This window comes from Rhincodon typus, chromosome 1 (genome assembly GCF_021869965.1).
Source record: "Rhincodon typus isolate 14 chromosome 1, sRhiTyp1.1, whole genome shotgun sequence".
Taxonomy (NCBI): Eukaryota; Metazoa; Chordata; class Chondrichthyes; order Orectolobiformes; family Rhincodontidae; genus Rhincodon; species Rhincodon typus.
The window spans coordinates 6,000,842-6,013,220 of NC_063332.1; the positions used below are offsets into that span (position 1 = coordinate 6,000,842).

The 12,379-nt window shown below is 41.5% G+C and overlaps 2 protein-coding genes across 2 annotated transcripts in view; one reads left to right on the top strand and one right to left on the bottom strand.

The window, feature by feature from the left end:
- The window catches only part of LOC125484002 (exocyst complex component 6B-like), a 153,449-nt gene extending 150,805 nt beyond the window's left edge, over positions 1-2,644 (bottom strand). The window contains exon 1 of the mRNA XM_048601031.1: positions 2,609-2,644. Coding sequence (XP_048456988.1) covers positions 2,609-2,644 — 36 coding nt within the window. The remainder of the gene's footprint in view (positions 1-2,608) is intronic.
- LOC109914088 (exocyst complex component 6B-like) overlaps positions 2,607-12,379 on the top strand; it is a 167,973-nt gene continuing 158,200 nt past the window's right edge. The window contains exon 1 of the mRNA XM_048601070.1: positions 2,607-3,160. Coding sequence (XP_048457027.1) covers positions 3,120-3,160 — 41 coding nt within the window. The 5' untranslated portion in view covers positions 2,607-3,119. The remainder of the gene's footprint in view (positions 3,161-12,379) is intronic.

Sequence of the window (12,379 nt, forward strand, 5' to 3'; positions counted from 1 at the left end):
AAGTCATTATAAATACTGTGGTGGCTCTTGTAGAACAGTGGTTGTGTTCCTACCTCTGAACCAAGAGGCACGTGTTCAAGTTCAATCTGGTGCAGAAATGTGTAATAACATTTCGGAACAGGTTGATTGGAAAATATCTATCAATACTGTGGCTTGCCTCCTGACTTCCCAAAGACTGTGCCATCTTCTCCAAGGGACTAGTCAGGTGTGTGATGGAATACAGCACAGCAGGAAGCCATTGCGACTGGTTATGTTTGTGCCAGTTCACTGAGAGGAACTCAGCTGGACTCACTCCTCTGTCTTTCTCCCATAACCCTGCAAGGTGACTGCATATGGTTAGAAGGATTCTCAGCAGAATGTTTTCCCAATGGTTCTGAATTGCCAATATGCCCAGTTTGATGGACTGAATGTTGTCTAGCTGTTGTCAGGTATTACCCTTGTAAAGGAAATGATCTTCATATGCCTTTGACCTGGTAACTGCTGATTGTGGTTCCTCAGAGATAACAAGACTTCCACGGTATTTGGTTACTTGGCCTAGACAAAACGGAAATGAGACAGGTTGAATCTCTCACTCTCCCAGTTGGGCCATTGACCTAGAACTGATTAAAGGGATTAATTAAAATAAACAGACAGAGATAGTTGGGCTGGTATACAGTCCCTTCCTGATAATTCAATAAGTTATTTTTGCTCAAAATGTTGCATTAAATGGCATAAAAACATGGTAAAATGGAAACTGAAAAAATGGAGAGGATAGATTATTTTGATGGAAGCAGCTCAGAACCAAAAGGCTTAGATGCTGCAATGCACTATCCCTTCAAGGCTACTACAGGTGCTGTGACTGACCACTGTCTGTGAAAAGCAGAGCATCCCAGTAACACCACAAAGTGAGCAGGCAATATCAGTAACTATATATTTGATTCTTGCTGCTAGGTCTTCCTAGATCTGTGTCTGTGTTGCCATAAAATAGAATTGCAGAATTGTTGCAGCATAGAAAGAAACCTTCAGCCTATCATGATTGTGCCTGTTCTCTGAATATTAAAGTTTTTTTCTATCAAAACACTTATTGCAAGTATCCGAAAATGACAAAATATACTACCCAAACTAGTGAACATCAATTTAACTGAAGACTTAAAACAAAAATCTTTGTTAAAAGCATTGTCCCAGTCACTGGTGGGAGTTGGAGTTCAAATGGTTTGTAGTGTTCCTAAAACTATTTCACTCACCATAGGAGTATGCACTGACGCTGAGTATGTTGGCTGAATAGATGTAGAGATTCTTGAAGTTAGTGCTCATCTCTCATCAATGAATACTTAAAATTGGTACTTCTGGTCAATATTGTGCAATTTAGCAGTTGGCTACCATATTTTGCATTGATCATCTGTACCGTTGGTGATATCTATCAAGGAACTCTGAGTAGCAGGTTAATGAACAGAAGTAGCAGAAAATTGAGGCTTCAGTGCCACCCATGTTGTCCACAAGGACCACAGTATGGGAGATTTGATGCAAGTTCAAATTTACAATCGCTTGAATGAAGGAGTCCAAGCAAAGACAGGTTTTGTCAAATCCAGGTCTTGACATAAATGGGTTGGAAGGATATGTGGTCCATAAGCAATTCTGGAGTTTATTATTGCAATAAATTTAGTGCATTTTAGTCAGCTGCCCAATCCTGTAAGGAAGTCGGAATAACTCAAGTGAGACTAATTGGGTGGCTTTTTGGAAGAGTTAGATTAGCGAAGGTTGAATGGTCTCCTTTTATGCTGTGCTATCCATATCCATTTAGTTCCATTTCCCTGACCTTTCTGCATTCATTAATGTTTTCAGTTTAAATATTTATTCATTTACGTTTTAAATGCTGTAATGGATTTGCCTTCCTCTGCTGTTACTGGCCAGGCTTTGTCTTTAAATGTCCATCTGATTTCTCTCCACGGATGCTGCCAGACCTGCTGAGTTTTTTTTCAGCAATTTATGTTTTTGTTTCTGATTTACACCATCTGCACTTCTTTGGGGTTTTCTTTTGCTCAAAGGAACATAATACTTGGAGGCAGAAGTAGACTATTTGGCCCTTTGAGTCTGCTTTGTCATTTAACAAGATTGTGGCTGATTTGATTATGATGTCAACCCTATTTTTCTATTCCCTCCCACCCCCTCCTTACCCTTGGCTCTTCACTTAATAGCAGTAAATGTGCTTGTGTTAAAACTTGTGAGCGGTTTTGATCATCTAATTAAGGAGCAGTTGTTTCAGTGGTGTAAGGACTAGTAAACAAAATTCATAGGTTTGAGGCGATTGACAAAGGAACAAGAGGCAACATAAGGAAACTTTACTTATTGTTCAGCAAGCTGCTGTGCTTTAGAAAACACATCTTGAAAGAGTGGAGGGAACTGATTCAGTTGCAATTTAAAAGGGAATTTGACAGCAAGATATTTACAAAGCTATGAGGAAGGAGCAGAAGAATGGAGCTAATTGGAGAGCACTTTCAAAGAGCTGGCACAGAAATGATGGGCTGAATAGTCTTCTGTTTTGTATCATTGTGCTATCTTCCTATGTTGAGGGATCCTGATTGTGGTGTTGTATGGCTATTTTTGTTGTCTCTGTGATGTATCATCTTGCCTCAGATAGTGGAGATGATTCATTTTGTGCATGCATGTAAGCGCATTAGACTGCAGTTTGATGTTATTTGTGCTGGTGCTCTGCTGCCTCTATTGTCTTACTGTTTGCCGTCCATGATATCAATGACTTCCTCAGTGCCTGCCAATTGAGGACACGAGCCTTGGCGTGGGCTGTTTAGTATTACGTGGGTGCAGTGCTGAAGGAGATAGCCATTGATTGCTGTGCTCTTTGAATCCTCAGCTCTCACAGTCGACATTCTTTGGTGACCTTCCCTGTGTGTATTGCAAAGTATATCTGAGAACAGTAACAGTCAGTGTGTATAAGTATTTGGAACGTCAGGGTCAGGACAGTGTGCTTCCTGAACCAGTCAAAACAGGACTCGAGAATTTATTGGATGATCATAAACATCAGCAGGCTTAAGCAAAATAACTCATGATCGGCTGTCTTGCGACACTATTGAAAAGCAGCAGACATTATAATATAACTCATACCTTCAGTTAAATTCAATACCATGGAGTATAATAGAGCAGGACCATTAGAAATGCCTCGGTGGTGAGTACAAGTAGTCTTTAATCAAGTAATTTGTTACGGATAGTAGCATTTTGTCATAATTTCATTATTTTTAAGTCCCTCAGCAATGATTAGAATAAGGATGGTTTTGGCTTGTTGTAAATTTGACAATTTTTTTGGCCAGTTCTATGCTTGTGCTTCAGTGTGAGAAACCTGCAAATATCATGATTCTGTTTTGCCTGATATCGAGTTCTGTTTTCCTTTGGGCACAGTTCTCTGACACTGATCTTGGGTGTTGGTAGTTTTTGTATTCTTGGATTTACACTTTGGGACTAATATGAAATTAAGCAAGGATAGATTTGCACAATCAATAGCTAACCATTAAGGTACAACTGATATGGCGAGAGACTTCTTGGGTTCCTGTATCCAGGCCAGGAGCCAGGGGATGGTTTTGGGATGCAGAAGCTGTCATACACTCACCCCCCATGGATAAAAATATTTGATAGATGTCAGCCTAGAATTTAGAATCTGACTTCTGGTCCCCATTCACTGGGATTGGCTGGAGTGGGATTTTAAAATTGAGAGATGAGCAGTCTTTGTACTCTGACGGATTTTGGGATCCTTGCACATGAATCAGTGAAATTAGCATGCAAGTTCAGCAACCACTTAGACAGGCAAATTATATATTGACCTTTATTGCAAGGGTGGGACCAAGGAAGTCTTATACAGGATTTTGCCTAGATCACACTTGGGTACAACATATAGGTTTGATCTTCTAAACCTAGAAAAGATATTTTTACCTGAGCAAGGTTGCAAGAAACATGCCCTCGTTTGATTTCTGGGGTGAGAGGTCTCTCCTAAGAGGCAGTGTTGAGTAGACTAGGCCTATATTCTTTGCTAGATGCTGAGAGCTATGTTTCCTGACTGGACTGTCAAGAACAAAAAGCCATAGTCTCCGTTTCAGAGGATGGCCAACCGGCACTGACATGAGGCAAATTTCTTCAAACGGCAGGTTGTTCTGTATCCTGGAGGGCTGTGGATGTTCAGATGTTGAGTATATTCAAGGCTGAGACTTAAATAATTTTTGGAATTTGGGATTGAAGTACTTTGGGTTAAGGTTGAAAAATTGGGATGGAAATTCAACGATGATTTTGTTGAATGTTAGAGCAGCTCAGTTTGCCATGTTGCATGAATGTGTTGAATTCGAGTTTCACCCTCTAATCTGGACAGTGCACTACTGAAGTAGTGCTCCCAAGTTCCCAAGAGAAGTGGAGAAGGGGCTTTCTTGTTAGCATCTCAGAAGCTGATTTTCCCTCAAACAACCTCATAACAGATTACTTGGTTGTTCTCAACATGTCTGTAGGAACTTGTGGTGTTTAAACTGTGCGCTGCATTTCCTCCACTGTAACAGTGACTAGATTTCAAATTACCTATTTGGCTGGAAAGCATGTTGGGAGGTTGTGTTTCTATAAATGCGTATTCTTTTACTTTGAAATTTGTAGCTCTCTTGATCCTTTTTATGGAATCGTACAGCACAGAAGAGGCCCTTCAGCCCATCAAGTCTGTACCACAAAAACTATCGCCAGACCATTCTTTCTGACTTGTCTTATCTTCTATGACCTGCACTGAGTCTTTGCCCTTCATCTACATTTCACGGTGTAGTAATTGCCCAGATATGTTCCAGCATGGGAATTAATAATTTCGAGTTGAAATAAGCAACATAAAACATTCTGTGAAAAATACAAACTATTTGCACTTCTTTAGAGCTTAATGTTCTAGCCATAATAATGTAAGGTTCTATTTTTATAGAGAAGGAGAATACATCAAGTATTATGAAACATTTCAGATGTGGGAGTATTGGAAGTTAAAATATTTGTGTTATTTGGTTTCAATTTTCTGTTGAATTTCTTGCTGATTAAGCTAAAGAGTGAAAATGTTTACAGATGGAGAATCTAAATAAGAACATACGTATCAGGTGCAGGAGTAAGCCATTTGTCTCCTTGGGCCTGCCATTCAATAAAATCATGGCTGATCTGATTAATCCACATTGCTTCCCACCCTTGACAACATTTCACCCACTTGCTTATCAGGAAGCTAACCCTGTCTTAAAAATATTCAAAGACTGTTTCTACTGCCTTTTGAGGAAAAGAGTTCCAAAAACTGATAACCCTATGTGCGAAAGAATTAAGGAGAATTTTTTTTCTTAAATGGATCCCTTATTTTGAAACAGTGACTCCTAGTTCTAGATGCTTCACATGACAAAGCATCCTTTTCACATCCACCCTGTCCAGGTTCCTCAGGAACTTGTATGTTTCAGATAGGTCACGTCTTAATTCTAAACGCTATTGGATTCAAGCCTAGCTTGTCCAAACTTTCCTCATCAGACAGCTTGTTTTTCCTACCAAAATGGATAACCTCGCATTTTTCCACATTGTATTCCATCTGTCGTGTTTTTGCCCACTCACTAAGCCTGTCCAAATCCTCCGAAAACATTTTGTGTCTTCCTACAACACATATTACTACTTCTGGTATTATCCGCAAACTTTTGCTGCCATATTGAAATCATTGATATATACGGGTGATGTGAACAGCTGGAGTCCAAGCACTGAGCCTTGTATTACCGTACTAGTCACATCCATCTATTCAGGGGAGTCCTGCAGTACCTGCCTGGTTTACTTGGACTGCCTGTTGAGTTCCCAAAACAGATCCTGGCAGGGGATCGCTGGCCCAATTAGAATACCTGTCCTTTATTCCTGTTTCTGTTTTCTGTCCCTCAGTCAATTTCCTAAGCAGGTCCGTAATTTCCTTTCACTTCATGAAATTCAACATCACCTGACAGTCTGTCATGACTACTATTGTCAATTGGCTGCCAGAAGTCCATGCAAAATTACATCTATGGACAGTCCCCTGTCCACCACATTAAATAAAATTAAATTAAATTCTTCAGGCATGGCTGACTCTTTAAAAATGCATGTTGACTCTGTTCACCTGGAGATTTTCAAGATGTTTACTCAGTTTGTGCTTAATAATGTTCTCTCTCAGTTCCGTGACAAGAGATGTGAAGACCATAAGAAATTAGAACAGGAGTAGGCTGTTTGGCCTTTTAAGCCTGGTCCATCATTCAATAGGATCGTAGCTGATCCGACATTCCTCATATCCACTTTCCTGTGTTTTTTCTGTAACCTTGATTTCCCCAACTGACCAAGAATCGATTTCTCTCAGCCTTAAGTATACACAAGGACTTTGCCCCCACAGCTCTCTGTGGCAAGGAGTTCCAAAGTCTTTCAACCCTCTGAGAAAAGAAATTCCTCCTTATCTCAGTCTTAAATTGGCTCCCGTTAATTCTGAGACTATGGCCTCTGGTCCCAGGTCCCAGACTCTCCCATGAAGGGAAATGTTCTCTAGGCATTTACCATGTCAAATTCCTTAAGAATCTTGGATGTTTCAGTGAGATCACCTCTCATTTTTCTAAACTCCAGTGAGTATATACTTAGGGCCCTGTAATTTATTCCCTAGCTCCACAAACTTTTGACTGAATGTTTTACTAATTCCATAATTCAATCAGTTTGGAGCTCTGTCAGTTGGATAGACAGTTGAAGGAGTTCCACCTCTCACTTGCAGTAGTAACTGGAGATGCTGAGGAAAAGGCTCAGGTGATTCTATGTGAAGTCAGCAAATTTTCCCTCTGTTGAACAAACAAAATGTAAACGACTTGGTTTGTTTGACTTGCAGACTGTATGACGAATTGTCATCTTGCTTTCAAAACTAAAGAGTAGTTTAAGTTTTAATCTAATTTTCTGCAACAAACCATTGTTGAGGCAGAATTAACAACATCGCACAAAAGTGATTTGTAGAATTTCTTGAATAAGAGGAAAGCGAAAAAGGTTTGGAGAGTGAACAGGATACGTGGATATTCCAAAAAGCTGCTTCCGTCCTCCTGACACCCCATGCCCATTGCCGGTTTGTCCTTAAGCGTGGATTTTCATTTGAAGACCCTTTGAGAAGCCACCTCTGAACAAACTTCAGGTCTCTCCCTTCTACAATTTTCTCTGCTGCTTTCATTTTTTTAATGGTTAAACCTCTGAAGCGTCTTGAGATGGCCTTCTATTTTAGAAGCATTGTAGAAAGTGCATCCTGTCAGTTGCTGCAAAAATGATGAAACTGCGTGACCTGAAAAAGCAAGACCGGGGGGTTTCTAATTAAACTTGTGATCTACTGAGTTAAATTGTTCACTGCTGAAGGGTTCAAATCTCAAGAGTCACGTCTGAGAAAGTGGCAAGTAAGATGGGTATTCAGCAGAAGGGAACCGCTTGAGTTAAAGAGACAATGGGAACATGGATAGAAAATTGGGATCGGAGTAAGAAGTCAGTGAAAGGACTGGAAGGAAGCATGCAGTCATGTTAGTGATGGACTGCAGCAACTCCCAAGGCTCCTTCAACAGTATCATCCAAGCCTGCAACCTCTACTGTCTAGAATGGCAAGACCAGCAGCTATATGAAGCATCACCACCTGCAAGCTTCCCTGTCAAGCCACACACCATCCTGACTTTGGAGTGTACCATCATTCCTGCATGATGCTAGGTCAAAATCTTGGAACTCCCATCCAAACAGAACTGTGAGGGTACTTGCAACAGAACATAGAAACAGGAGTGGGCCATTCAGCCCCTTGAGCCTGTTCTGCCAATCAATGAGATAAAGGCTGATCTGTGGCCTAACTCTATATACCTTGTCTTTGGCCCATTTCCCTTTCGTTAATAAAAACTTAATTACAATTTAAAATTAACAGTTGATCCAGCATCCACTGCCATTTGTGGAGTAGAGTTTTAAACATTTACCATATTTTGTGTGTAGAAGTGCTTCCTAACATCTTTCCTGAATGATCTGGCCCTAATTCTTGGACTGTTCCCTTTAGTTCTAGAATGCAAACAGATTGCAGCAGGTCAAGAAACCTGCATACTATGACCACATGAAAGATAATTAGGGATGGACAATGAACTAGGACTATCCAATGAGCAAATTAAAATAAATTTCCTGGAGTTGTTGGGATCACCCCTCTTTTTTGAATAAAAATAACCTGCTGTTGTGTCTATAATGCACAATTTGAAAGTTTGCAAAGCATCAGGTGAGGTGGTAGTGCAGTGGTATTGCTGCTGGACTAGTAATTCAGAGGTCTGGGAACGTGCATACAAATTTGACTGCAGATGGTGGAATCAATAAGTTGTTAATTACATTATAATAAATTAATAAATTTGAAACTTGAAATCTAATGTTAGCCATGTAATCATTGCCATTTGTCATAAAAATCCATCTGGTTTACTATTGTCCTTAGGGAAGGCAGATTTACCATCCTCACCGTGTCTGGCTCATAGAATGACACCTTACAGACTTTAAAGTCGTGAAAGTAGGGGAAGGCTTAGGAGTGATTGTTGAAGTTTCCAGAACAAATAATAGGACAGAGTATGGAAATGGTTAGAAATCTAACTTCAGGCACAGCAGATAAGAGGACAAATATGAGAAGGGAGGTCAATCAGGACGGTGGGTGTTGTACTTAATTGTATGCAGCATACAAAACAAGATAAATAAGCTTGTACAGCAGATTGAAATTGGTAGGTATGATATTGTGGGTATCGCAGAGATGTGGCTAAAAGGAGATAAGGGTAGGGAACTAAGCATTGAAGGAAACACATCCCATTGAAAGGACGGGCAGATAGGCAAGGGGGTTTAACCATTTAAAAAACTGAAAGCAGCAGAGAAAATTGTAGAAGGGAGAGACCTGAAGTTTTTTCAGAGGTGGCTTCTCAAAGGATCTTCAAATGAAAATCCAGGCTTAAGGACAAACCGGCAATGGGCGTGGGGTGTCAGGAGGACGGAAGCAGCTTTTTGGAATATCCACGTATCCTGTTCACTCTCCAAACCTTTTTCGCTTTCCTCTTATTCAAGAATTTCTACAAATCACTTTTGTGCGATGTTGTTAATTCTGCCTCAACAATGGTTTGTTGCAGAAAATTAGATTAAAACTTAAACTACTCTTTAGTTTTGAAAGCAAGATAGGCAAGGGGGCGAGGTTGTCTTGAAATTAAGTTAAGAATGAAATTAAATCGATAGCAAGAAGCAGTATAGGGTTGAAAGGCATAGAATCAGATGAGGAGAGTGAATCTGTGAAATTCTTCCCTGCAGAGGGCTTTCAAAGCTGTGTTGTTAAGTATATTCAAGGCTGAGATAGACAGATTTTTAATCACTAAGGGAATACAGGGTTATGGGAATGAGCCAGGAAAGTGGAACAAAAGAACAGTACAGCACAGGAACAGGCTCTTTGGCCCACCAAGCCTGCATCAATACACGATGCCTTTCTAAACTCAAAACCTTTTGCTTCTGTCCAGACCATCCCTCTACTCCCTGCCTATTCATATTTCTGTCAAGATGCCTCTTAAACATTGCTATAGTATCTGCCTCCACCACCACCTCTAACAGTATATTCCAGGCACTTACCACCCTCTGCAAAAAACTTGACCATCACATTTCCTTTAAACTTAAACCCTTTCACTTTAAACCTATGTCCCCTAGTAATTGACATTTCTATCCTGGGAAAAAACTCAAGACGATCCATGCCTCTCATAATTTTTGTAGAATCATAGAATCGCTACAGTGCAGGAAGATGCCATTCAGCCACTTGAGTCTGCACTGACCCTTTGAAGTACATCCTGTCCAGACCCACCAGGCACCCTATCCCTGCAACCCCACATTCACCATGCCAAATCTTCCTAGCTTGCACATCCCTGGACACAATGGGGCAATTTGGCATGGCCAATCCACCTAATTGTGCATCTTTCTCCTCTGGAGAGCCACCTCCTCCTCAGAATCCTTATCTTCCTCGTCCTTGGAAAGATGCTCCCCTTCCCTTAGTTCCAGCACATCACCTTGTTGCCTGCTCCAATTGAATAGAGTACATCTTGCCGGCATGTGAAACACTCTGTCTGGACTATACTAGAAGGCCAGTTCCTCTGGGATCGGTCCAAGCAGTGAAACATCATCTTCGGCAGCCCCATCGTCTACTTCTTCACAGATGAAGTATCTCCAGGAAGTAGTAACAGTGATCACAGATCACCTTGACATTACTTGGATGGGACACCTTCCTATTGATGAAATTCTGCAGCATTGTGATACGGCTGTGTCAGTGCCCATGTGTGCACTCACTGGCACCCTGTACCTGGTGGAAGCCAGTTAGGTTTCTGAATTCTACTGTCTGGACTCCATACTGACCTCTTCATTGGGAAATGAAACGGTAGGATCATGCAATGATGGTGTAAGTCACTGTCCTAACGCACTTTTGGGTCACGACTGATCCCACACTGGTCACTCGTCACTCCCTGAAGGAGCCAGTTACATGTACGTTCAAAGCTGTTGTGATTTTCACAGTCACCTGAAGAAGATGACCTCCCACTTCTGTAGCCCTCAGGTTCCACTCTAGAATCGCCGTAGTTTTGCCACAGTGTCCCGGGACATAAGCAGACTGTGCCAACACTGTGTCTTGGTCATCGCTAGGGAATGGAGGGGCCCTTTGTTTGAACTGTGTGCGCCTTATCCTCCACTGGGCCCTGTTGCTGCTGATGAGCTTGTGGTTGGCTATGGCCGTCCTGCCAAAGACCACATCCGTCAGCAGCTGGGCACAAGACTCTAGCTCGAAGTGACCTGTGTTGGGAACACCAGGAGCAAAAGTGGTTCCTGGATCTCGGAACAGCCAGTGATGGCTTACTGTGCAGCTGAGGGCTGCATACAGACCTCCATACAGTGAGGTATATAATGAGGGCCATAGCTCCATCGTACATTTAGCTTTCGCATCAGCCCAGGCAGCAAATTGGTAAAGGGGCTAGTTGCTCCTCATCCTGCAAAGCTCAAGTGAAAACAAACTATGTTTGTCCAATGTCTTCTCATAGCTAATTGTGTACATTTCTCTTGTCATCTAAAGTTCCCGAATCTTGCCATCCATCTCCTTCATTTTCACATGAACATGCTGGCCATGAACTAATCAATTGGTCCTTAAAAGATTCTCACATGCAGGATGTGGATTTACCCTCAAACAGCCTCCCCCAATCCACATTTCCCAGTTAATGCCTAATATTGTAGTGGTTAGTTTAGTATCTTAAAACTTACAGAATTATCGTCGCTGTTCCCAAAATACTCTCTCATTGAAACCCCTGGCTAGGCTTATTCTCCAATACCAGGTGTAGTATGGCCCCTTCTCCAATTGGACTATTTCGATATTGTTTCAAAAAACTGTCCTGGACAAACCTAACAGAATTGACCCCCATCCAAGCCCCAGGCACTAAGTCAGTCCCAGTCAATATAGGGGAAGTTAAAATGATCCACTACAAATTTTTCCCTAATTTGTCCACATATCTGTTCGTCTATTATCCACTGGCTGCTGGAAGCCTGTAGTACAAACCCATCAAAATGATTGCACCCTTCCTGTTCCTGAGCTCTGTTGGTGCCCTTCCAATTTATGTGCAACCTGTCCTTCTTGTCCACATCCCACTGGTCCCGGAAGACATCCCAATGATCCACCTGAAACCCTCTCTCCTACACCAGCTGGTTAGCCACATATTTAACTATTTTCCTACTTCTCGTCTCACTGGCACATGGCCCAGGAAGTAATCCTGTGTTGAGGACTTATCAGATTAGCCATGATGTGAGTGAATGACAGAGAAGATTTAATGGGCTGAATGGCCTACTTCTGCTCCAATGTTTTATCATCTTCAGTCTTAATACTCCCCACTTGCCTGGATGAGTGCAGCTCCAGCAATACTCAAGAAGCTTCATACTATGCAGAATAAAGCAGCCTGCTTGATTGGCACCACACCCTCAAACATCCACTTCCTCCACTGCTGACACTCAGTAGCAGCAGTGTGTACTATCTACAAGATGTACTGCAAAAATTTACGAAAGATCCTTAGCATCTTCCAAACCTACAACCACTTCCATCTAGAAGTACAAGGGCAGCATATATATGGGAACACCAGCCCCTGCGAGTTCTTCAAGCTACTCATCATCCTGACTTGGAAATATATTGCTGTTCCTTCAGTGTTGCTGGGTCAAAATCCTGGAATTTCCCCCTAAGGGCATTTGGATCTATCACCAGCACATGGAATTCAATGATTGAAGAAGACAACTCACCACCACCTTTTCAAGGCAACTAGGGATGGACAATAAATAAAAACTGAAAGAACTGCAAATGGTGTAAAACAGAGACAAAAATAGAAGTTGA